Genomic DNA, 26,836 nt, shown 5'->3' on the forward strand with positions numbered 1-26,836 from the left:
GCCATATAGGTGCCCCCCCTTTTTTTGCATTGTTTTCTATTTCTCTCCTCTGATCTCAGTATTTGTTAATATTTTAGATGCTCTGATGTTGACTGCATATATGTTTACAACAGTTATTTCTTCTTGATGAATTGACCCATTTATCATCATATAATGACCTCCTTTGCCTCCTGATACCATTTTTGACTGAAGTTGTATTTTGTCTAAATATAGTGAGCTCTACTTTTTTTTGGTTTTCACTGGCCAGGAATAGTTTTTTTCATCCATTTACTTTATGCCTATGTGTTTCCTCAAAGCTGAAGCAGTTTGTTGTAGACAGCATATAATTGGGTCATCTTCAACTCCCCCTCCTTATCCCCCTCTGTCCCTTTCCAAGTGTCTTCTTCTGGAATTCCAAATATTCTGATTGTTTCCCTTGATGGCATCCCATAGATCACATAGGCTTTCTTCACTCTTTTAATTCTTTTTTCTTTCTCTCTTCAGACTGGATACTTTCAAAATTCCTGTCTTCAATATCACATATTCTTTCTTCTGCTTGATCAAATCTCCTATTGATGTTTTCTATTGCAGTTTTTGTGTCATTCATTATATTATTCAGCTCCAGAATTTATTTATATTTAAAAATAATTTTTATCTCTTCATTGAAGTTCTGGCATTGTTTATATAACATTTTCTGGTTTTGTTGAATTGTCTTTTTGTTTTCTGGTAGTGGATTGAGTTTCCTTAAAATACCTATTTTGGATTATTTATTTGGTAAATCCCAAATCTCCATATTTTGGGGTTTGGTTACCAGATTATCATGACTCTAAATTGTGTGATGTTACCTTGACTGTTCATGCTCTTTGAAGCTTTGCATTAGTTACTGTCTTTGCTTGTGAATTCTCAGTTCTATCCTCTAGACTTCAGTTACTATTTTCAAAATATACCTTCTGTTAGTCCTGGTAGAGTTTCAGACACTATCTCAGATCTTCTGTAGTTATACTTGCTCTATGTTTCTTTCTCCCTCTTTTGGCAGAATTCTAAAGATTGTATATCTTCTCTGGATCCTAAATACACAGACCAAGTACTGACAACCTCCTTTTTCCCCTTTGGTGGCACTAATGTCTGTAATCTTCCCTGGCCTGCAGAGTGGCTGACTTTCTGCATGTTGACTGGCCATCTGACAAAGCCCACTCACAGAGCTATCTGGAGCACATAAAGGGAGCTGGCCAGTTGTGGGTGTGGGTGGGCACATGGAGTACTGGCATGCTCGTGGACCAGTTGGGGGAATCTATAGGTAAGTTCTTCCCTGTGGCTCATGAGTGGACTTCTTAACACAATCTGGGAAAGAGTTAGGATCAGCATCCCTTTAATGTCTTCTGATATAATTGTATCTGCTTCTGTCCCCACCTCTTCTTTGCACTCCAGTCATATAGCTCATGATTCAGTACTCTGGATGGGGTGAGACTGAAATGAATCCCTTTAGCAGTGTGCACCACACCTAGGGAAGCCAGCTTCTTGCTTTCACAATCTCCCTTTCCCTTGTAGGATAAATCACAGGTCAAGGAATATATTTCTTGGCCGTCAGCTGTGCCACTTAGGAGGAGTGATGTAGGGAAAGTAAAATCGTTCTTACTCCAGTGTATCCAAAATCATGGTTTTCCTTCCCCAGAGTGCTGCAATTTCTTTTCTATAATTCTGGACTTTCATAAAAGCTCTCTTGTCTGTGAATGATTTCCTAAGTCAGTGTTCTTCAGGGACTGATGAACCATGGCCATGGGTCTGGAGCTGACCCATGGGCCACTGCAGGCTCCACAGACAGGACCAAGGTTTGTCTGCCTTTTACCTGACAAATGGATGAGCCCCTCCCAGATGTTTTGGCATATGCTTCTAAATCTCACAGCTCCCTCCTTCCACTTTATGTCTGTTCTAAAATTTGCTCTTTTTGGTTACCATTGCAATTATATAAAACATCCTAAAGTTGCAATAGTCTATTTAAAACTGATTGCTACTTAATTGTAATCCTATTTAAAAACTCCTTGACATCTGTGTCTCACTCATTTTATGTTGTTTGACACAAATTACTGTTTTATCTTGTATGTCCCTTAACATAGAATTATAATTCCTTTTTTTATGCTTTTAAAACCTATATGCTAGGTTCTTAAATTATTTATGTACCTACATTAAGATACTTCAGGATTCTGTACTTGCTTTAATAATTCCCTTTATCAGGGATTTTTATATTTTTATATGGTTTTGTGTTGCTTTTTATCATCCTTTCACTTCAATTTAAAGGACTCCCTTCAGTACTCCTTCTAGGGCTGGCCTAGTGGTGATGAACTTCCTCAGTTTTTGTTTATCTAGAAAGTCTTCATTTCTCCTTTGTTTTTGAAGGACAGTTTATCCAGATATAGTATATTTGGTTAATAGTTGTTTTTCCCCCAGCATTTCAAATATATTATCATACTCTCTTTTAATCTGTAAGTTTTCTGATGACAAGTTGCTGATAACCTAATAGGAGCTCCTTTGTATGTGGTTAGTCACTTCTCTTGCTACTTTCATGATTCTTTGTGAATTTTAACAGTTTGATTATTATATGGTGTAGTATAGATCTCTTTAGATTATCCTAGAGTTCTTTGAGCTTCTTGAATTTGTATGACTATTTCCATCCTCACATTTGGCAATTTTTTATCCATTATTTTTCAAAGAGACTCTCTGTCCTTTCTTCCTCTGTTGGGACTCCCATAATGTGTATGTTTTTCTGCTTAATGAAATTCTCTAAATCTCTTAGCTTACCTTTACTTTTCTTCATTCTTTTTACCTTTGCTCCTAGCCTCGGTAATTCTGAATGTTCTTTGAGCCCACAGATTCTTTCTCATGTCTGATCAAGTCTTCTGTTGAGTCCCTCATGTTAATTTTTCAAATCAGTTATCAAATCTTTAGTTCCAAAATTCCTTTTTGGTCCTTTTTTATAATTCTTTTTTTTAAATCTCCTTTTGTTTATGCATCTTTTTCCTGATTTTATTAGGTTGTCTGTGATTTCTTTTCATCATTGCTTATAATTATGATGAATATTTTGAAAACACTTTGATTTGTAATTTATATACATCTCTGCTTCCTTAGCATTGCTGTCTGGAGAATTCATTTGTCTTTTGGGCTGTGTTTCTCTGTTTCCTTATATGCCTTTTTATCTTATATTGGGTTTTAGATTTATAAAATCTGCCACCTTTCCCCTCTTTGCAGTTTGATTTTTGTACAGAGAGGACTTTCTCCAGTCACCCTGGTTAGAGATTCTGGAGACCTCTGAATCCCTTTCTGAAATGTGTCCTCTCTGGGCTTTTTGGTGTAATCTCCTAATTAAAGAAGTTTGCTAGTTTCTACTGAGGAGCTTCCGCTCATGTCTTTCTCTTGTACTGCAGGTGCTCTTGTGTTAACGAAAGCTGTGGTACTGGATCTCTACCCAGTGTATGTCTGTGGTATTGTGCTCTGGTGCACATCAATGTCTTTGTTTTCAACTGCCCCCTACCCGGTGCCCTGTTCCTATCAGTTTTTAGATTCAAGCAACACAGACATAAACACCTTTGATAATTCCACAAAAAGTCAGAACATTAGATTTTTTTTTTTTTTTTTTAATTTTTTATTTTTTATAAACATATATTTTTATCCCCAGGGGTACAGGTCTGTGAATCACCAGGTTTACACACTTCACAGCACTCACCAAATCACATACCCTCCCCAATGTCCATAATCCCACCCCCTTCTCCCAAACCCCCTCCCCCCGGCAACCCTCAGTTTTTTTTGTGAGATTAAGAGTCACTTATGGTTTGTCTCCCTCCCAATCCCATCTTGTTTCATTTATTCTTCTACCCACTTAAGCCTCCATGTTGCATCACCACTTCCTCATATCAGGGAGATCATATGATAGTTGTCTTTCTCTGTTTGACTTATTTCGCTAAGCATGATACGCTCTAGTTCCATCCATGTTGTTGCAAATGGCAAGATTTCATTTCTTTTGATGGCTGCATAGTATTCCATTGTGTATATATACCACATCTTCTTGATCCATTCATCTGTTGATGGACATTTAGGTTCTTTCCATAGTTTGGCTATTGTGGACATTGCTGCTATAAACATTCGGGTGCATGTGTCCCTTTGGATCACTACATTTGTATCTTTAGGGTAAATACCCAATAGTGCAATTGCTGGATCATAGGGCAGTTCTATTTTCAACATTTTGAGGAACCTCCATGCTGTTTTCCAGAGTGGCTGCACCAGCTTGCATTCCCACCAACAGTGTAGGAGGGTTCCCCTTTCTCCGCATCCTCGCCAGCATCTGTCATTTCCTGACTTGTTGATTTTAGCCATTCTGACTGGTGTGAGGTGATATCTCATTGTGGTTTTGATTTGTATTTCCCTGATGCCGAGTGATATGGAGCACTTTTTCATGTGTCTGTTCGCCATCTGGATGTCTTCTTTGCAGAAATGTCTGTTCATGTCTTCTGCCCATTTCTTGATTGGATTATTTGTTCTTTGGGTATTGAGTTTGCTAAGTTCTTTATAGATTCTGGACACTAGTCCTTTATCTGATATGTCGTTTGCAAATATCTTCTCCCATTCTGTCAGTTGTCTTTTGATTTTGTTAACTGTTTCCTTTGCTGTGCAAAAGCTTTTGATCTTGATGAAATCCCAGTAGTTCATTTTTTCCCTTGCTTCCCTTGCCTTTTGCGTTGTTCCTAGGAAGATGTTGCTGCGGCAGAGGTCGAAGAGGTTGCTGCCCGTGTTCTCCTCAAGGATTTTGATGGATTCCTTTCGTACATTGAGGTCCTTCATCCATTTTGAGTCTATTTTTGTGTGTGGTGTAAGGAAATGGTCCAATTTCATTTTCCTGCATGTGGCTGTCCAATTTTCCCAGCACCATTTATTGAAAAGGCTGTCTTTTTTTCCATTGGACATTCTTTCCTGCTTTGTCGAAGATTAGTTGACCATAGATTTGAGGGTCTATTTCTGGGCTCTCTATTCTGTTCCATTGATCTATGTGTCTGTTTTTGTGCCAGTACCATGCTGTCTTGATGATGACAGCTTTGTAATAGAGCTTGAAGTCCGGAATTGTGATGCCACCAACGTTGGCTTTCTTTTTCAATATCCCTTTGGCTATTCGAGGTCTTTTCTGGTTCCATATAAATTTTAGCATTATTTGTTCCATTTCTTTGAAAAAGATGGATGGTACTTTGATAGGAATTGCATTAAATGTGTAGATTGCTTTAGGTAGCATAGACATTTTCACAATATTTATTCTTCCAATCCAGGAGCATGGAACATTTTTCCATTTCTTTGTGTCTTCCTCAATTTCTTTCATGAGTACTTTATAGTTTTCTGAGTATAGATTCTGTGTCTCTTTGGTTAGGTTTATTCCTAGGTATCTTATGGTTTTGGATGCAATTGTAAATGGGATTGACTCCTTAATATCTCTTTCTTCTGTCTTGCTGTTGGTGTAGAGAAATGCAACTGATTTCTGTGCATTGATTTTATATCCTGACGCTTTACTGAATTCCTGTATAAGTTCTAGCAGATTTGGAGTGGAGTCTTTTGGGTTTTCCACATATAGTATCATATCATCTGCGAAGAGTGATAATTTGACTTCTTCTTTGCCGATTTGGATGCCTTTAATTTCCTTTTGTTGTCTGATTGCTGAGGCTAGGACCTCTAGTACTATGTTGAATAGCAGTGGTGATAATGGACATCCCTGCCGTGTTCCTGACCTTAGCGGAAAAGCTTTCAGTTTTTCTCCATTGAGAATGATATTTGCGGTGGGTTTTTCATAGATGGCTTTGATGATATTGAGGTATGTGCCCTCTATCCCTACACTTTGAAGAGTTTTGATCAGGAAGGGATGTTGTACTTTGTCAAATGCTTTTTCAGCATCTATTGAGAGTATCATATGGTTCTTGTTCTTTCTTTTATTGATGTGTTGTATCACATTGACTGATTTGCGGATGTTGAACCAACCTTGCAGCCCTGTAATAAATCCCACTTGGTCGTGGTGAATAATCTTTTTAATGTACTGTTGAATCCTATTGGCTAGTATTTTGTTGAGTATTTTCGCATCTGTGTTCATCAAGGATATCGGTCTATAGCTCTCTTTTTTGGTGGGATCCTTGTCTGGTTTTGGGATCAAGGTGATGCTGGCCTCATAAAATGAGTTTGGAAGTTTTCCTTCCATTTCTATTTTTTGGAACAGTTTCAGGAGAATAGGAATTAGTTCTTCTTTAAATGTTTGGTAGAATTCCCCCGGGAAGCCGTCTGGCCCTGGGCTTTTGTTTGTTTGAGATTTTTAATGACTGTTTCTATCTCCTTACTGGTTATGGGTCTGTTCAGGCTTTCTATTTCTTTCTGGTTCAGTTGCGGTAGTTTATATGTTTCTAGGAATGCATCCATTTCTTCCAGATTGTCAAATTTATTGCCGTAGAGTTGCTCATAGTATGTTCTTATAATAGTTTGTATTTCTTTGGTGTTAGTTGTGATCTCTCCTCTTTCATTCATGATTTTATTTATTTGGGTCCTTTCTCTTTTCTTTTTGATAAGTCGGGCCAGGGGTTTATCAATCTTATTAATTCTTTCAAAGAACCAGCTCCTAGTTTCGTTGATTTGTTCTATTGTTTTTTTGGTTTCTATTTCATTGATTTCTGCTCTGATCTTTATGATTTCTCTTCTCCTGCTGGGCTTAGGGTTTCTTTCTTGTTCTTTCTCCAGCTCCTTTAGGTGTAGGGTTAGGTTGTGTACCTGAGACCTTTCTTGTTTCTTGAGAAAGGCTTGTACCGCTATATATTTTCCTCTCAGGACTGCCTTTGTTGTGTCCCACAGATTTTGAACCGTTGTATTTTCATTATCATTTGTTTCCATGATTTTTTTCAATTCTTCTTTAATTTCCCGGTTGACCCATTCATTCTTTAGAAGGATACTGTTTAGTCTCCATGTATTTGGGTTCTTTCCAAACTTCCTTTTGTGGTTGAGTTCTAGCTTTAGAGCATTGTGGTCTGAAAATATGCAGGGAATGATCCCAATCTTTTGATACCGGTTGAGTCCTGATTTAGGACCGAGGATGTGATCTATTCTGGAGAATGTTCCATGTGCACTAGAGAAGAATGTGTATTCTGTTGCTTTGGGATGAAATATTCTGAATATATCTGTGATGTCCATCTGGTCCAGTGTGTCATTTAAGGCCTTTATTTCCTTGCTGATCTTTTGCTTGGATGACCTGTCCATTTCAGTGAGGGGAGTGTTAAAGTCCCCTACTATCATTGTATTATTGTTGATGTGTTTCTTTGATTTTGTTATTAATTGGTTTATATAGTTGGCTGCTCCCACATTGGGGGCATAGATATTTAAAATTGTTAAATCTTCTTGTTGGACAGACCCTTTGAGTATGATATAGTGTCCTTCCTCATCTCTTATTATAGTCTTTGGCTTAAAATCTAATTGATCTGATATAAGGATTGCCACTCCTGCTTTCTTCTGATGTCCATTAGCATGGTAAATTCTTTTCCACCCCCTCACTTTAAATCTGGAGGTGTCTTCGGGCTTAAAATGTGTTTCTTGGAGGCAACATATAGATGGGTTTTTTTTTTTTATCCATTCTGATACCCTGTGTCTTTTGACAGGGGCATTTAGCCCATTCACATTCAGGGTAACTATTGAGAGATATGAATTTAGTGCCATTGTATTGCCTGTAAGGTGACTGTTACTGTATATGGTCTCTGTTCCTTTCTGATCTACCACTTGTAGGCTCTCTCTTTGCTTAGAGGACCCCTTTCAATATTTCCTGTAGAGCTGGTTTGGTATTTGCAAATTCTTTCAGTTGTTGTTTGTCCTGGAAGCTTTTAATCTCTCCTTCTATTTTCAATGATAGCCTAGCTGGATATAGTATTCTTGGCTGCATGTTTTTCTCGTTTAGTGCTCTGAAAATATCATGCCAGCTCTTTCTGGCCTGCCAGGTCTCTGTGGATAAGTCAGCTGCCAATCTAATATTTTTACCATTGTATGTTACAGACTTCTTTTCCCGGGCTGCTTTCAGGATTTTCTCTTTGTCATTGAGACTTGTAAATTTTACTATTAGGTGACGGGGTGTGGTCCTATTCTTATTGATTTTGAGGGGCATTCTCTGAACCTCCTGAATTTTGATGCTCGTTCCCTTTGCCATATTGGGGAAATTCTCCCCAATAATTCTCTCCAGTATACCTTCTGCTCCCCTCTCACTTTCTTCTTCTTCTGGAATCCCAATTATTCTAATGTTGTTTCGTCTTATGGTGTCACTTATCTCTCGAATTCTCCCCTCGTGGTCCAGTAGCTGTTTGTCCCTCTTTTGCTCAGCTTCTTTATTCTCTGTCATTTGGTCTTCTATATCACTAATTCTTTCTTCTGCCTCACTTATCCTAGCAGTTAGAGCCTCCATTTTTGATTGCACCTCATTAATAGCTTTTTTGATTTCACCTTGGTTAGATTTTAGTTCTTTTATTTCTCCAGAAAGGGCTTTTATATCTCTCGAGAGGGTTTCTCTAATATCTTCCATGCCTTTTTCGAGCCCGGCTAGAAGCTTGAGAATTGTCATTCTGAACTCTAGATCTGACATATTACCGATGTCTGTATTGATTAGGTCCCTAGCCTTCGGTACTGCCTCTTGTTCTTTTTTTTGTGTTGAATTTTTACGTCTTGTCATTTTGTCCAGATAAGAGTAAATGAAGGGGCAAGTAAAATACTAAAAGGGTGGCAACAACCCCAGGAAAATATGCTTTAACCAAATTAGAGGAGATCCAAAATCGTGAGTGGGGAGGGGATAAAAAAGGGGATAAAAAGAGGTTCAAAAAAGGAAGAAAGAAAAAAAAAAAAAAAAAAGAAAAAAAGAAAAAAAAAAAAAAAAAAAAGAAAAGAAAAAGAAAAGAAAAGAAAAGAATTTTTTAAAAAAGAAAACACCTAAGAAAAATGTAAAAAAGAAAAAATATATATATTAGATAAACTAGTATAAAATCGTTAAAAAAGAAAAAGGTAACAGTTAAAAAAAAAATTTTACCCGAAGGCGAGAAAAAAAAAAAAAAAATGAAAAAGAAAAAATTAAATTAACTGCAAGACTAAAAAAAAAATCACAGGAAAAAAAGCCATGAGTTCCGTGCTTGGCTTTCTCCTCCTCTGGAATTCTGCTGCTCTCCTTGGTATTGAAACCGCACTCCTTGGTAGGTGAACTTGGTCTTGGCTGGATTTCTTGTTGATCTTCTGGGGGAGGGGCCTGTTTTAGTGATTCTCAAGTGTCTTTGCCCCAGGCGGAATTACACCGCCCTTACCCGGGGCCGGGGTGAGTAATCCGCTCGGGTTTGCTTTCAGGAGCTTTTGTTCCCTGAGCGCCGTAGAGTTCCAGAGGACGGGAATACAAATGGCGGCCTCCTGGTCTCCGGCCCGGAGGAGCCGAGAGCCCAGGGCCGCACTCCTCAGTGCGTGCTCAGAGAACCGCGCCCAGTTACTCCCGTCTGCCTGACCTCCGGCCGCGCTCCGAGCTCACCGAGCCTGCGACCGGTTCAAGGTAACACGGAGCTGTGAGCTTACTGTCGGCTCTGTCTCTGTAGCCGGCTTTCCCGTTCCAATACCCGCAAGCTCTGCGACACTCAGACACCCCCGATCCTTCTGTGACCCTGCGGGACCTGAGGCCACGCTGACCCCGCGTGGGCTTCGCCCCGGTTTAGCCTCTGGAGCGATGTCCCTCAGCGGAACAGACTTTTAAAAGTCCTGATTTTGTGCGCGGTTGCTCCGCCGCTTGCCGGGAGCCGGCCCCTCCCCCCCGGGGTCTATCTTCCCGTCGCTTTGGATTCACTTCTCTGCTGGTCCTACCTTTCAGAAAGTGGTTGTTTTTCTGTTTCCAGAATTGCTGTTCTTCTTCTCTTCGATCTGCCGATGGATTTTCAGGTGTTTGCAATCTTTAGATAAGCTATCTAGCTGATCTCCGGCTAGCTGAAGCAGTCTCAGCTTGCTACTTCTCCGCCATCTTGACTCCTCCCCCCCAGAACATTAGATTTTTGTTCTACTCTCCTCTTTCCCTCCTCAGAGGGAGGGAAAGTTGGGAGTTTTCTCCCAATTATGTCACAGTACTAGAGGGAGGGCCTCTAGCAAGTGAGCGCCATAAATTCTCCCATAGAGCTTCATTGCAGTTGGCATCCTTCTCACCTGAAATGCAGAAACTTCTTAAGTGGTTATTTGATTTCTCACAGAGGTGACTGGTTTGTGAATTATTGTTAAGTGAGTGCCTCCATGACAGAAGGAGGGTCTGGGTTTCTCATTTCACCATCTTATTCTGTCACTCTTCTCTGTTGAGCTCTTTTTAGACTCGGATCATCCCCTCAGGCAGCTGCTAAGTTAACCATAGACACTAGTTGGTTTTTGAGAAGGGCCATAGGAGAGCTAGGAGCACAGATGGAGCTCTGAATAAGGTCAAATAAAGAGAAGTCAGAATGGATCCTTTCAGGGAACTGCCATCCAGATCATGTCTTTCGGGCTATTAGGGAACTCCAAATCCATTCTATCCCCTTCCAGTGGCGACAATGCCGCTATTTTCACAGCTACCATAGTAGTGAGGCTGTTGGTTTTCAATGATATTTCAGGGCTGGCAAGAGAGAGATGTGAATAGGGCAAGATAAAATGCCACAAAGCTCACTGATCTAACAGCTGGTTTTCCCTGAATAAATTGTATTAATGATTTTCAAGCCTTTGGATAATTTCCAGAGTTCTGAAAAGTAGACATTCACAATTTTTGCCAGTGTTCTCATTGCTGTTATGGAGGAATGGATTTTCATAAGGCTATTCTAGCACTCTAGGAGAACTTTTCCATAAAATATAATTTTAATGACCTATCACTTAACTATTCAACTAGCTGTTCTTTTCATTTTGTTGAAAGCAAAGAATTGATAATGAACTGATCTGCAGAAGGACCTGTCACACTCATTAGGATCGTTCACTCCTTCAGTTCACAAGATTATGCCAGAAAAGCTTTACCAAATCCTAGATACTGACCTCAATTTGTATCCATCTTTTTACTTATAAGCACCTCGTTTAACCCAATGTAATTACCAGAGTTTGAGAAAATCAAATTGAGAAAATCAAATTATACTATCGTTTGATAGCTCCCTCACTTAATTTCATAAAGAAAGGGAAATCTTTTTTTTTTTAAGATTTTATTTATTTGTCATAGGGCACAAGCAAGGAGAGCAGCAGGCAGAGAGAGAAGCAGACTACTGGCTGAGCAGGGAGCCTGATACGGAACTCAATCCCATGACTCTGGGACCATGACCTGAGCAAAAGGCAGATGTTTTAACTGACTGAGCCACCCAGGTGTCCCAGGAAATGTATTCTACAATATAGACTCCTTATCATTTTTAGATCATTTTAAATTCTTCAAACAAAAATTAGCCATATGCATTTGGATTTTACACTCTGATCTTCAATTCTGACCATTAAAACATTCACTTCCAGTGCTTCCACTCTCTATTCTTTTAAACCAGTCAGGGTCAGTGACATATGTCAGTGACATAATTTGCACGGCCCATGAAAATGAAAATGTGGAGCTTTTTGTTCAAAATATAGTTGAAAAGTGCAGGTAAAGGTATAAAAGGTTTTCTTTTTGAAAATACTTTATTACTTATAAAATATAAAATGGTGATAGTGATAGATGAGTAACATTTATGTTACCACATGGGATGCTACACAATATTTTAATCCCATAATTTTGTATAATACAGTAAATAATGACATGTCAATATATAAATATCTTGATAATATTTTTAGGGTTCATTTTTCTGCAAATTCATTTATTAAGCCATCAAAACATTATTTTAACAACTGCCTTTTTCAAATAAGTAACATCAATCACTTGATAAATGTAAGATCACAAATAATTTTTGATAATTTTTAGTTTTAGGAAGGGTCTGCTGATACAGTTGTTAGGTGCCATTAAGAATATCTTCTAGACCTTAACAACATTCAGATAAAGTACTGGTAAATTATTCTTTAAGAAGATTTTATTTATTTGTCAGAGAGAGAGAGCACAAGCAGGGGGAGCAGCAGGTAGAAGGAGAGACAGGCTCCCCACTGACTCTGGCATCATGACCTGTGACAAAGGTAGATGCTTCACCAACTGAGCCACCCAGGCGCCCCTGATAAAATATTTTGAAATATAAATTTTAGTACATCCAGAGCTGGTTATTCTTGTAGAATAATTTTTCTAAAAAAAAATATCCTTACAATTCAATTTTTTGTAAATTAGGCTTAAATGTTACTCTGTATAATGGCATTTTAATATTTCCTCTGATCCTTCCTGTAACTTGTAGAGGTTGTACAAGATACTGAAAGCTGCTTTCTTGATTCGCATATAATTCAAAATGTCTATTTAAGATTTCTAATGCTGTATCTTCAATCACAAGGGAAATCTATTTTATAATTGTCTACTTGTTCATAATCGACCCATGAAAGTTTTTCTATGACAATAGTGGGGGGGAGGTGTTTCCTTGTGAGGATCTTTACATTCAATCTCTATGTCCAAGCCTGTAGATATTTATTTTGCAATGTTGCAATGATTTTCAAAAACCAGAAATGCTAAGCTCTTTGAAGAATTCTAATGACTGTCTGGTATAGTTTAATGTCTAGGTGTACACTCTTATGTTGTGCTGAGTTACTAACAGAGCTGACTGCCTAAGTGGGGGCAGTTATCGTTCCAGTGCTCAGGCCAGAGTTGATATCTGTGCACATATTTCAGGATGGCTCCAGAGATTGATGGGCAAGCTAGCCTCTCACCATGGGTTCCAGTGCCACCCCGTGTCTGGAACACCCCCTTTTTCCAGGGCTGGATTCTGCTGCAGCTGCCTCCTTTGCCATTAATCTGGGATGGATCAGGTTCTGGTGCAGGAAGTCCCCTCAGGGGCCCCTGGTACCTTAGACTGCCCCATGAATGCATGTGTGCATGCCTGGTGTCCAGGCCAACTGCACAGTATGGCAGTGCCCACAGTTTCCTGACTGTCCCATGGGACTTTGTTGTCCCATTGGAGACACTTCATTGTTCCATTGGACTTCACTTACAAAATACAACTTCAAATATAAAAATTATTAAGAATTTCAAGGCAGTGATAGCAGAGTATTAAATCAGACCTTTGAGAGCAGGGCCCTATACAAGTGCACAGGTTACATGTCCATGAAACCACTCCTGAACCCAGTAGTTCTCAACCAGGAGTGATTTTGCCCATCACAGATGATGACCTTGGGTTCAAATAATGGACAGTTCCATTTGAGCCCCTGAAAGTAAGAGTGACAAGACACATTAGCACCCAAAGTAGGGTCCCACCCAGGTTTGGCACTCTTAAATACAGAGGGCTACCTCCTCTCCTCTCTAGAGTGGTTTTCTAGTAGAATCTCCTTGGAGACACCAGTGCTGGGCTGTTCCTATGCCTGCTTTCAGCTGTGCTTTCCTTCACTGGAAAAGACAGACAACTTGAATCATAGGAGGAGTATTAACAGCAATGGACTTGAAACTGTCCACCAGTTGGGACTTTGTTGCCCAAGTACTCCAAGATGGGTTTGGTTTAGGGGGAAATGGGAGGTGCACTGCTGTACAGAGTTTTTCAGGCGTCCAAGTCGTTTGGTAGCTCTAATATCCTCAACTGGTGGCCTCAAGGTCACTGCAGGTGCTAACATCCAGTGGCAAAAGGGACAACTACACTTAGTCCAGGGCTTGGAAGGGCTACAGATTATATATCCAAATTCTTATCTAAACTCCATTAGCCAGAGTCTACCCAAGTATGCAAGGGCTGGGAAGTATAGTCTAAGTCTGTGCACAAGATGAAGAAGAAATTGTTTTGGTATTCAGCTGCCAGTCTCTGCCACAAGAAATTCACAAAATGGGAGGCAATAATCCTTCCCCATCTTTGTCAATATTTTAGAGAAAGAATCTGGAGCGGCTGGTGAAACCTAGCTGAGCCAAGCCTTACAGGTAGAGTGTCTAGAGTAGTCCTAGCTTGTACCTGATGTTGTGATATAATCATTATACAGCAAAATGTGTATAATGTGTCCCCAGGCCTTCTAAGATAGGCACGGGAACACCTGGTCTGTTGAGGTAGACTCCTGAAGGGCCACTTTTTAGCTGTGATTCCTTGTGCTTGATAATATTTGGTTCACATTACATCTTGTGTTCTGGGAAGAGCACACATGGAGCATCTAACATCAAACAAGGGCCAAGCTGGCCGACATTTCTCAGTATAAATGATCAAGTTGGCTTGTACGTACTTGGTATGAACAGTTGCTCGCACTTAAACTCATCGCCAGTGTTCTGTATGTGCAGATCAGAAATGGCGAATTCAGAACTGTGGAGGTAATGGGAACATTGAGATCATTCTATCTAACTTTCTGCCTGCTTCACATTAGACAAAAAATTTAACATTATAAATGGTGAACAAATCAAGTGTGTAGCATTAAATATTCAGTGCAAGTGGCTCATTTAAAATAGTGGCCTGTGTAATTTATAGCCTTACACCAAACCACATGATAGGGCAAATTTTGGTAAATTTCAATCTGATTTTTCACAGCAAGGAGGAGAATATGAGTATCAGGCAATAATCCTTCCCCATCTTTGTCAATATTTTAGAGAAAGAATCTGGAGCGGTTGGTGAAACCTAGCTGAGCCAAGCCTTACAGGTAGAGTGTCTAGAGTAGTCCTAGTTTGTACCTGATGTTGTGATATAATCATTAAAATTACGTCCTTTCACCGTCAAGAGTTCTGGTTTGGATGATAAATTGCCCGGGAACCCTGTGACCAGGGAGCGGAATGTTTATGTGGCCACCACTGTTCAAGGTCCAGTTTATAATTTTGCAGAACCAACAGGTCAGAGTTGTCAGGACACTTGGGCTCATCCGGAATGGGAGGAAGCTGATTCTCACCAAGGAAATTGCAGGAAATTGATTCTTCAAAAAGAACGCTGAATTTTTTAACTTATTATGAAGACTGCCAAGCAGAGTGGAAACGAGTGTGGGTTTGTTCGTGTGTTTTCTCCCTTGAAGAATGGTCTCCTCAGAAAGCCAATTTTCATGATCTTGTGGATGAGGAATTTCAAGGTGACCAGTATGAGTTGGATGGGCTACTGTAATTGGCAAGACATGTTTCAGAACTTTATACCACAGAAAGTATATCCTTGCTCCTCCTAAGAGTTTTTGCTTTACAACCAGGGAAGTGTCCTTGGTTCTCTTTCCAAGGAGATATTTGGAGTGAGCATCAGCTATGGGTAAAGAATAGGGATGTGTGGTGCCAACTAACCTCTTGTTCTTTACTAATATTAAGTCTCAAGGTCCCTCTCCCACTTGCAAAGCTGGTCAGGGCCAGTGGCAGTAGTAGATATCCCCTGATGCCTGAGGTTTAGCCCGAAGCAGCCTTCTCCTTTCTTCCCTTACTGGCAACACTGGAGGTTGCAAAGACCCTAAATATTCTTGAGTGTCCTTAGTGTGAATCTTGCCCCCCAGCCACCACCCTAATTCCCAGTAGACGATAGACACCAGGGCCAGGAGAGGATTAAAATCAGTTTTATTAATGGATTGGAGAACACAGCTGGGATCTGAGACCCAAGTGAGGGCTTCTTCCGTCCTCTCTGAAGTGACGATGGCTGAGCCCACTGCATGGGGCTCACCAAACTTACCCACCCATCACAGACCGAGGCTGGAAGGTGGAGAGCCGAGTCCTGGCTGGGCCCACCACGGGCAGGTCCTGCTGGGTCTGTTTACTGCATGTAGACTGGAAGCCCAAAACAGGTCCAAGAGAAAGAGAGAGAGAGAGAAAGAAGCAGGAGGAAAAGTAAGCAGGGACCTTTAGTACATGATCTCCACCCAGTACTTTCCTTCTAGGCTGGAGTTTAGTTAGGAGAGCTTTTCCCTATTTGGCTAAGCAAGGAATGGAGGAATAAGGACAAGGGTTTCTCCCACGAGGTGAGATTGGGTCAGGAGCCCAGACTGCTCAAGGAATAAATAACCAAGGGCCACTTTGTGTGAACCTTCCAGTCTGCAGACACTAAGGCAGATAAAGGTGTTGGCTACAGCTGCTGGAGCTGGGACTTTAGGTCCCTAAGTCACCTCATACCTGATTAATAACCACAGAATTCTTTTTCTTGCCTGTAGTCTACAGTGTGGACCTCTGACGACCTCTGAGTGAGAACTTGACAGAGCTCCCCTGCCACAGCCTACCCAAGGTGGATGAAATGGATGAAGGTGATCAAAAGGTACAAAGTTCTAGTTATAAGTAAGTTCTGGCTGACAGACAACATGGGGACTCTAGTTAACAATCCTGTACTGCACTGCAAGTTGCTAAGAGAGCAGATCTTAAAAGTAGTCATCACAAGAAAAAAATTTTGTGCTTCTGTGAGGTGATGGATATTGACTAAACTTCCCGTGAGATCATTTCACAACATGTACCTATATCTAACCTTATTGTATACCTGAAACTAATACAATTTTGTCAATTATAGCTCAGTAGAACAGAGATTGACGGACTTAAGAGGCCACAACAGCTGACGTACAAATTGGCTTGACATCCATGGTGTTCCTACTGTACCGAGAGCCCCTTTTGCTTCATTCACAGTAACACCTTCTGATTTAGCAGTCAGGGATGGAGTTGTTAGCTTTGTGATAAACCAGAGCAGTGGGCCTTTCAGGCCATGCTGTATGGAGGAGAAGACAAGAGTAGAAGAATAAAATTCTTCCGGGGTCCACGAACAGATCAAAGTTTCATGGCAAGTGCTGGAGAGTTGAGTCTGATGTAGCTCTCTCTGGCCCAAAAAAGCACCCTTTTCTGCCAGAACTGATGACCTACTAATTTTTAACATTCTGAAATCCTTCCTCTTATCTATAATGAAGAACACCTCTCATCTACTTTTTCCATGCTTTGCTATTTTCTAGTTATCTTAATGCTGTAGCTATCTTTTACATTCAGGTCCATTTTCAGTACACTCAATATTCCTGATTTTAGCCTGAATGATTTCTGTAAAGGATTAATTCCATCCATTACCTGTGATTTTTTTTATTTCATTCTGTCACCATTCAAGGGTGACCTCATTCACGGTCCTACATGGTACCTTCCTGTAGTTCCAACAAAGTAAAGTTGCATAAATAGCCTGAATAAAACTAAATGATTGCAGAAACATTTTTCCCCAGAGTATTTTTATTAGGGATTCCTGCCACCATATTAACATATAAAACAATCTGGATGTTGACATAGAAATGCAGATTCGACTATACAAAGATAAGGCTCCAATCACAGGTAACATGGCCCCCATTTCTCTAGTATTTCAATGAAATCACCTTTTGAATTCTTCCCAGAGTTGTCTTTATAAATATTAGACAAACCACAAAATATATTCCAAATACATAACATTTTACAGTATGTTCCAAGCACAGACAGAAATACACGATACTTTACCTACATTTTTTTTCAAGATCCAACTTGCATTAGCACTAAAGACAAGATTGTGTGTGTATATGTATTTGCCATATATGTGTGTATTTAAACCAAAAATGTACACATGGTTGCTTTCATGGAAAATTGAAACCTTTGAGACTGTGGGTTTTATCCCATATCTGAGAGGGAACAGGAATAGTAACATGTCACAAACTCCTCAAACTGGGGAAAAATAAACACAATTATGTATGAAGGGCATATCAGTTGTGTGTATACAAATACACACATATATACAGATTCATATATAAACACAGCTATAGTGATAATATGGTATATACATATACTCACACACTTGCTTTGAATTCTGTATCTCACTATATTATATATTCTCCATCTTTGGAAGCACTTTTCTCCTCTTTTGATCTAGGCAGCTGGAGACTCTCTCCTAACAAAATTAAGTGGGTATTTCTAAAATGCTGATTCTATTCTAAATGCCACAAAATGGCATTTCAGGATCCCAGTTTTATGTTTGGTGGCTATTGCTTAAATTCAGTAGACCCTATTCTTTTAACTCCTTCGCTTACAAATATTTCTATTCAGTTTCTGCCTAAAACAGATGTTAGCTGGAAATGTTAAAATATATTGATTACTCCCCAATATACATCTGCAGGGTTGGATTATGGGCAGTATTTATCCTGTCAGTATTTTTCAGGATTTTATGATGGGCAATATATTACATACGTCCATAATTTTAAAAAATACTACTTTAAACAGGTAGGTGCTAGGTTTGTTATGGTTAGAACTTTAAAGGAAATTATATAAAGCATGATTACAAGAGGGGGGTAATTTGGGGCAGACTACACTGCTGTGCCCTTTTGTCAGAAAGTGAGTTGGAAGTCATGACAAAGGGGTAAAAAAAAAAAAACCCTTCAATTTCAAAGCTGGCCATTTGAAACTTCCAAAATAAGCTATAGAAAATATATTCTATGTTGGTATCAAATTTCAGGTATTAAATATTCAATAAAAAGCAAAATAAATCACTGAAAGCACATGGGAGAGAACACCTTACAAACCTAACAGCAATGTATATTCTAGTTAGTTCAACTGAAGGCTTTACTTTTAAAATTTATTTTCAAACTTATATGTCAAATAGAGCACCCAGAGCTCCATGAATGGTCAATTTAGAAATGATGCTAATGGTGGAGTTGGAGCATCTATTATGGTTAAGGAGAGAATACAAGTGCCCAATCTCTTTGTAAATGAAGGCAACAGAATATTCTCAATCCATGGAGAAATCCCAATGCACTATGCCCTAAATGCCACACTCTTTTCTTGCTCAATTATACCACAGTATTGGTAAGTACTCTGCCCAGGGAAGCATCAGAACCTTTCTTTCTATTGTGGATCTTATGGTATGAAGGAACGTACTAGAACATTTGCTTCCTCTGCTATCGGGTTAGGGAGTCATTTTACTATTTCACCCAAGCTGAATGCGAGATCCTCTAATGAGTCCCTTCTACTTTCTTAATGGAAGCCCCAATTAGGAATGAATTAAGATCTTAAGAAAACCAGGGAAGGAAAACAGGGTAACAGCCACCAAAAAGGAAGATCACCAGCATTTATCAAAAAGCCACACTTCATTCTTTCCATATCTTCTCTCCCTCTTTCTCTCTTACACACAATTCTTTTGAAATTTTTCCCATTGAATCAGTAAAAGGCATGAGGGACCTGAAAAATACGCCTTACAGTTTCTCCTCTTTGACTTAGATCCACTTAAACATATACCCATCAACTTGGACAGCAAGTGCACATTCTTTACATCATCCAATACCCATGCATCACTACCACTTTGGTAAAAGATGGTTTGCCTACCACCCCTGCACAGCAGCAGCCTCACCAAACTCCTATTTTGCTACTTGCCCAGTTCCTATCTGTGTCTACTCTTGGGTTAATATACAATAATAAGCAATTACCTAGCATAACTTTTAACTGTTTTCCCTTTAAAAAACGTTCTTTCCAAACCAAAATATATGGATGGAATGCAAATGAAGGGAGTAAATCATCTTGTCCAAATACTTTGAAAAAATGGACCGCCCTGTGTCCACTTGAGTCTTCCCAGTTTCTACATCCTCCAGTTCCATCATCCATTTCAAGAGCTTACTTACTACAGTGTCTGCCTACCTCATACGCAGGTAACAACAAATTATGCAATTGGTTCAGCCAAAAATATTGTAAAAAACAAACCAGTGCCAAAACATTAAAAAATTCCTGACATACCCTTTGTGCATTAGTCTTAAACAATCTGTACACTTAAATAACTCCAGGAGGCTTCTTTTTTTGCTAAAAATTTACCAAAATATTTTGAACACATAAAAATATTTTTAAAAAAACAGAAAACAAAAGCCCAGCATAAATTTAGTTGTATAGGCATCGGTTAGAGGACATTGTTTTCACTAAGGATTATATTCAAAAACTTTCTCTTGGGTTGTTATTAAAATTCTGATCCAGAACCTTACAATGGTGCTAACTATTAAAAAAGGGGGAAATCGAATTCAGCTCAATGTATTATGTATTATGATATAATAAAGAGTATGTCTGTAGTATAATAAAAAATAAACATGTTTTTGGTTATTTAAAGGCCATCTTCCTGACCTATAACTAAAATAACTGTATTTGACTTGAACTTATTTAACTGCAGTGAATTATGGAAAGCTAACTGAAAGTTTTCAATAATCCGTTATAAGTGAGGAACACCTGTTCATGGCCCCATGACCATGCAGAACCAGGCATTTTCAGAAAAAGACAGAAACAAAAACAAAAAAAGCAAAATCACTAGTATTGAATATAGCCCTTAGTCATAGGAGATACGAACTTTACGAACAGCCCAGCATGTAGAGAATGAGGTTGACTTTGCCAGCCAACCACTCCTTTAAAGGGCAGTAGTATTCATAGTGAAACTGCTCAAACTCTGGTGTCTGGCGGATTTCACATAAGAAGGAGAGATCAATACCTGACTCCAAAAGGAGGAGGAGCAGGGGGAATACAAAGAGCAGGAGCCCCAGGCCCACCACCAGGAGCCTGGAAAAACTCTTGACCAGTGGGTTCACCCGAATATGGCCTCTCAGAATGTCATAGCTCCACGACAAAGCTTGGTGAGCCTCCTTCAGCTCTTCCTCTTCGGCCATCAAAAAGGCATGTTCATCCGCTTCCAGTTCCTCAAAGGAATCTGTGTCTTCTCTTTCCAACTCTAGCCTCGAAGTACAGTCAAAGAGCATGTCAATCTCATCATCATCCACGGGGGTGGGGAGCAGGCTGGCACTTGGGTTGTACGCCAGTTCCGAGATGGTCAGAGGCTCTTCTTTGATTTTATCTTCTTCCTCTTCATTTGGGGGGTTTTCATACTCCCGGGCTTCCTTCACTGGCGAGCTAGAGATCAGAGGGGCAGAAACATCTTCTTTGGGTAATGGCACACCTGTAAAAAGAGACATTTGGTCCCTTAATTTTATATTTCAGGTTTTTTTTTTTCTTTCTTTGTCCTTCCCACAAAGATCTAGAGATGGAAACTAACAAAGAAAAAAGAAAGAGAAAGAAAAAAGGGGGAAGAAAAGGAATTCAAGGAATCCATGAAATCACTGTGTGGAATGCTGACTTTTAACAAGGTACTTTTAGTAAAAGACCCCTAAGTTCAACATGCTAAACCCCAAATAAGCAACACATCTCAAATGGTTGGCAATATTTGCAATATTGATGCATACAGGTAGGGTCTGCAAGCCTCCAGCTTTGGTCATTTCTACAAGAATAAGAGGACAATAAGCCATTATTGTAATTTTGAATGGTGTCTTTTAGAAGTCAACGGTTACTGTACTACCTTAGATAACAAATTATAGAATCTCCTATTCAATGACAGCCTAATTTTTATGTATCCTAGGCACAAATTAGTGGTTTCTAGTTTTATAGAACTGCACTTACATACATACTGTAATCATGTGTGCACAAACTTGCATCTTGCTCTTTTCATTTAACATTTTAACTTAGACATTCTCCATGTTGAAATGAACTCCCATAGTATTATTCTTAGGCGGCCAAATTCTCTACTAATGCAGTAAATTTGTTGCTTATTGACAAACATTTAAATTCCTTTGCAGTTGTAAAAAAAAAAAAAAAATGCTAACAGACACCTTTACATATAAAAGCTTTTTTACCCTTTTGTTTGCGTTCATTTGCCACAAATAGATACCTGAAAGGAAAATCGCTTGGCCAAAGGGTAGGCATGTTATTTCTTAAAGTTTATCAGGGGAGAGTGGTTTCTTAGCTCCTCATGTCAACAGAGGGCAAATGGAGTTGCCTAAGGCTGCTCATTTTGAGTCTTGGGTTCTTAGTGGGAATTAAAAACTGGCTTTATCAAAGCCATGTTCCTCAAGGTGGATCTACAGGGTGATACAGTGGTAGCCGGGTGCATTAAGTATTAACTACTACATTTCAGGATTTCTAAGACGTGCAAGAAGTGATAGACTGGACTTAGCTGTTGTTCCTGTGAAGGGAAGCACACAACCATCCTGGACCAGATACCAAGGAGAGAATCCTGGAGTGTGGGAGCAAGGCTAACGCAGCCCACTACACCAAACAGAGCAAGACCGAGCGCTCTGGAAAGGTAGGTAGAGGTGTGGTTCTATGCTGGCCCTCGGGCCCCTTCCTGGCCAGTGACCTGCACCATGCTGGGAAGTCCCCAAGAGTCCAGGGATGATATGACATCCAGCACTGTGGGTTGCTTCAAGGGAGCTGGCTTTGCTTCATGGGGATTATAGGGGAATCTGTGGGGCTCAAAAACTGGGAATCTGATTGGGACAGAGCACCAGGGAGGGTGCTTCTGCCCTTGGATCTGGGCAGAGCAAGTGCACACCTGCAGGGCCCAAGTCGTAATCCCAAGCGGTGGTTCTGGTTCATTTGCAGAACTGAGTCAGCAGAACAGTCTGACCCCCTGGGAAAACAACAGGGTTCAGGTCTGCTTACTTGGGTCCTCAGAGGAGTTTTATCAGCCTGAAGACTGGGCTGTCCCTTCCCTGGGCAGAAAAACTGAGTCCTAGCCCTACACTCTGTAGAGCCTGGCTCCTGGTCCTTCTCAACCAGAAAGCCTGATGGAGGAAACTCAAAGTTGCCTGAAGGGGGCTCTCCTAGGTAAAAGGGTTGAGTCACGGTTCGAGGCTGTGGAGAGTAGTCCCCAGACCCCGTGTGACAGGAAAGGCTGGTGAGAACAATTGTGAGGTACGTGACTTGGCAACACTCAGGCTGAGGGATAGGTGGGTAGAGCTGACTGCCTTCAGAACAAAGCAAGGGTTACTGTTCAGCCAGAAAAACTGTGGCATGAGTTAGCCTGGGTAAGGACAGCAAAGAGCCTTACTAGCCTTGGAGCTGCTTCTCCTGCTATGTCCAGGCAGGGAAACTAATTCATAGCCCCCTCATAGGTGAATAAGTTTCAGCCCCCTGCCAACCAAGGAACCTCCCTAGAACGCTTCATATATTAAGAGCCCTGTTCACAAGAGCACAGCCTGTGGCTTTCCTTGTCTGCAGAGCAAAACTGGTAGCCTCACCCACCCAGAACATCCAGTACACACTCTTGCTTGATTCAGGTCCCCAGACAGCAAACTATGCAGGCCCTGGGTCCTGTCTTAATGCCCTGGCAAGTCAGGGAAGCTAATTCAGAACCCCACTTTAACTGCTGAGTGTAGGACCCGGTCCTGACCATCTAGTAAGACTACCCGGGGAATCCAGGCAACTGCGGTGCCCATCTTACCACCTCGCAGGGGCAGGGAACCAAGCCAGCAGTCCTATCCAGTCAGTGGCCCACCCACCACCCATGACCTCAAAGCCTGAACACCTGTCATGCCCCAAAATAACCCCTAACAGTAGATCACCTGCCCAAGGATGGTACCAGTGTACACATTCAGAAACCCAAACTGAGCTGCTAAAGAGCTCTCTGCCCAAATGAACCTGCAAAGACTCAGAGATCACTTATCATTTTCAGATAGGAAAATAGTTCACTGGTGATCAATCATTACAATAAATCAGGTAAATATGACCACATCAAAGCAAATTAAGGCACTAATTACTAACCCTAAAGAAACAGAGATCTCTGATCTGTCAAAGATTTCAAAATAATCCTCTTAAAGAAGTTTACTGAAACACAAGAACACATAGGTGGCTAAACAAAATTAGGAAAATGAAAAATGAACAAAATGAGAAGTTCAACAAAGAAATAAAAACCATAAAAAATATCCTAGAAAATAACCTGGAAAATACAGTAACTGAACTGAAGAATTCAGCAGAGTGCTTCAAAAGCACACTCGACTATGCAGAAGAAAAAAATCAGCAACCTGGATGATTGAACAAATTATCTAGTCAGAGAATCAAAAAGAAAAAAAAGAAAAAGAACAGAATTTATGGGATACAATGAAAGAAACAATCTTGGCATTATGCTAAATCAAGAAGGAAAAAAAAGATGGAAAGTACATTTAAAGCAACAATGGCTGGCCTTCTGGTCTGAGATAACCATAGAGGGAGATACTGAACTCACTTCCTCCGCATATACACCAAATATACAGGTAGTGATAGAGCAGTGCCGATGACCTGAGGGCTGAATGAACAGCTTCTGTACAAAGTGATCGAACACCGAGAACGGCGAGAGCAGTGGAGATGCTGTAATGCAAACTGCACAGGGAAGGGACAGTACTGGGGGACTGTGTCCAGATTCATTGCTCTGGAGCACAGAAAGTAAGCTGTGGTTAAGAGAGCTTCTAGAACTCTGTCAGAGGGCAGCAGAACTGCTGGAACTCTCTTTGGATCAGAAGGTCTGGCAAACGCCATGGTTTACATTCCCCCTCCACCTTGACAGCAGAGATCCAAGCAGGGTCTGGATAGACTAGCCAGCCTGCTACCCCAGCCAGCCCTGGGCACCTAGCCCAGACCAGTCTTCCATGCCTTGGGGTACACAAAAAGAGGTGTGATTTAAAAGTGCAGCAAGGATATAAAGACCCAGCCCTAGAACTCTGCCAAATGTCAGGAGAGCTGCTAGAACTCTTTCCAGATGAAAGGGGCTGCTGACCACCAGAGTTGACAATTCCCTCCATCTTGGAGTAGAGGCTGGGAGTCCTGGCTTACTGCCTCATTGGATCCTGGGATTAGCCTACACCACCTCCAGTTGTCCAACCACAGTGGCCCCAGCACAGCACATTTGAGATATGCCTAATCAGTACTCACTACAGCTCCACCTGTCCCACCAAGGTATCACAGGAGCAAAGCACCCTGGACCTATACCATTCAGCTCCAGATGACGTGTTAGGACAATTGTCTCACACTTGCTTCAGGTCCAGCCACCCTAGCCCAGGGCACACCCTGCACAAAACACCCTGGGAACACCCAGCGAACACCCAGCAAGGACCTGCCTCAGTTCCAGCCACCTACCAGGGTGCACCCTGGGTGAGCATCCCAGGACCCCCTGGCTTGTACCCACTTCAGCTTCAGCTGAAGTGTTCTGTCAGGGTGCCCTCAGCAGAGAGAGCCCTGGAACCCTAGCCCACACCAGCCACTGCCTGAGCCAGCCAAAGGAACCAGGAACAAACAGTTTATACAGGGGATGACCATACACAAGACCATACCTTTGTGTTTGGAAGAAGCAGTTGTGCCACCTAATTCATGGAAACAAACACAGAAAGTCAAAATAAGGAGAAAGAGGAATATACTCCAAACGGAATAACGAGACAAAACCACAAAAAAAGAACTAAATGAAATGGAGATAAGCAATCTACCTGATGAGTTTAATGGTCCTAAAGTTGCTCACTGGCCTGGAGAAAAAAGTTGGTGAGCTCAGAACTAAACCCAAGAAATGAAAAATATAAAAAAGGACTAATCAGAGTTGAAGAATACAATAATTAAAATGAAAAAATACACTAGAGAAAATCAACAAACTAGTAGATGCAGAAGAATGGACATATCAATGATCTGGAAGACAGGATTAGAAAGAATTTTTTAAAGTGAGGACAGGTAAAGGGATCTCTTGGTCAATAGCAAGCAAACACACAATCATATTTTAAGGGTTCCAGTAGGAAGGGAGAGAAGGGGCAGAAAATTTACTGTAAAAAATTAGACCTGAAAACTTCCTTAACCTGCGGAGCGAAACAGACATCCAGGTTCAGGAAGCAGAGAGAGTTCCAAACAAGATGAACCCCAAGGAGGTCCACACAAAAACGTAAAATAATTAAAATTTCAAATTATGAGCCAGAATTTTAAAAGCCATGAGAGAGAGAGAGAGAGAGAAAGAGAAGTAACTAGTTACAACTAGTACAAGGAAAAACCCCATAAGGCCATCTGCTGACTTTTCAGCAGAATCTGTGACTATATCATGCCACTTTCTCCTGGCCTGCAAAGTATTGAAAGGAAAAAACCTATAACCATGAATATTCTACCTGGCAAAGTTATCATTCAGAAATGAAGGAAAATTAATGGGGCTCCTGGGTGGAGTGGTTAAATGCCCAACTCTTGGTTTCCGCTCAGGTCATGACTTCACAGTTGTGAGATTGAGCCCTGCATCAGGCTCCATGCTTTCCCTCTTCCTCTGTCCCTCCCCTGTTCTCGCTCTCTTTCAAGTTAAAACAAAACAACTGAAGGAAAAATAAAGAGATTCTTGGAGAAGCAAAAGTTAAAGAAGGTCATCACCACGAAGCTGGCCTTAAAGAAATGCTAAAGGCCTTTAAGTAGAAAAGAAAAGGCCATAATTGAAAGTAAGAAAATTGTGAAAGAAAAACAATTTTCTAACTAAAAGCAAAAATCCAGTAAAGCAGGTAGAACAAATACTTACTCACCAAAAAAAAGAAAAAAAAAAGGAAGTAGTAAAATCAATTTTATCTTAAAAGTTAAGGGGACTCACAAAATAAAAGGGTTTAAAATATGACAACATATACATAAAAAAGTGGAGGAGGGAGTAAAAATGAAGTTCTTTTAGACTGTGTTCCAAACAAGTGACATCAACTTAATATAGACTGCTATATACATAGGATGTTATATATGAGCCTAATGGTAACCACAAATAAAAAAACCTGATATAGGGGCAACTGGGTGGCTCAGTCATTAAGCAGCTTCCTTCAGTTCAAGTCATGATCCCAAGGTCATGGGATTGGGCCCTGAATCAGGCTCCATGGTCACCAGGAAGCTGCTTCTCCTTCTCCTACTCCCCCTACTTGTGTTTCTTCTCTTGCTTTGTCTCTCTCTGTCAAATAAATAAAACCTTAAAAAAAAAAAAAAAACCTGATATAGATACACAAAAAATAAAGAGAAAGGTAGTGAAACTCTAGAACAAAAGAAAGTCATCAATCACAAGGGGCAAGAACAAGAGATAAAAGGGAGAAC

At 40.4% G+C, this 26,836-nt stretch overlaps 1 protein-coding gene across 3 annotated transcripts in view; it reads right to left on the reverse strand.

Annotated features, from left to right (window-relative positions):
• Positions 1 to 15,558: 15,558 nt before the first annotated feature.
• Positions 15,559 to 26,836, reverse strand: part of FRMD3 (FERM domain containing 3) — a 314,836-nt gene continuing 303,558 nt past the window's right edge. For 2 of the 3 annotated variants that reach the window (XM_045086061.1, XM_045086063.1), the window contains one exon: positions 17,183 to 20,909. In XM_045086061.1, coding sequence (XP_044941996.1) covers positions 20,311 to 20,909 — 599 coding nt within the window. In that variant the 3' untranslated portion in view covers positions 17,183 to 20,310. Of the gene's footprint in view, positions 15,782 to 17,182; positions 20,910 to 26,836 lie in introns of those variants that run through there. The other variant, XM_045086062.1, reaches the window with a different exon arrangement.

This window comes from Mustela putorius, unplaced genomic scaffold (assembly GCF_011764305.1).
Source record: "Mustela putorius furo isolate JIRA1106 unplaced genomic scaffold, ASM1176430v1.1 tig00000876_pilon_pilon_pilon, whole genome shotgun sequence".
NCBI classification, from domain to species: Eukaryota; Metazoa; Chordata; class Mammalia; order Carnivora; family Mustelidae; genus Mustela; species Mustela putorius.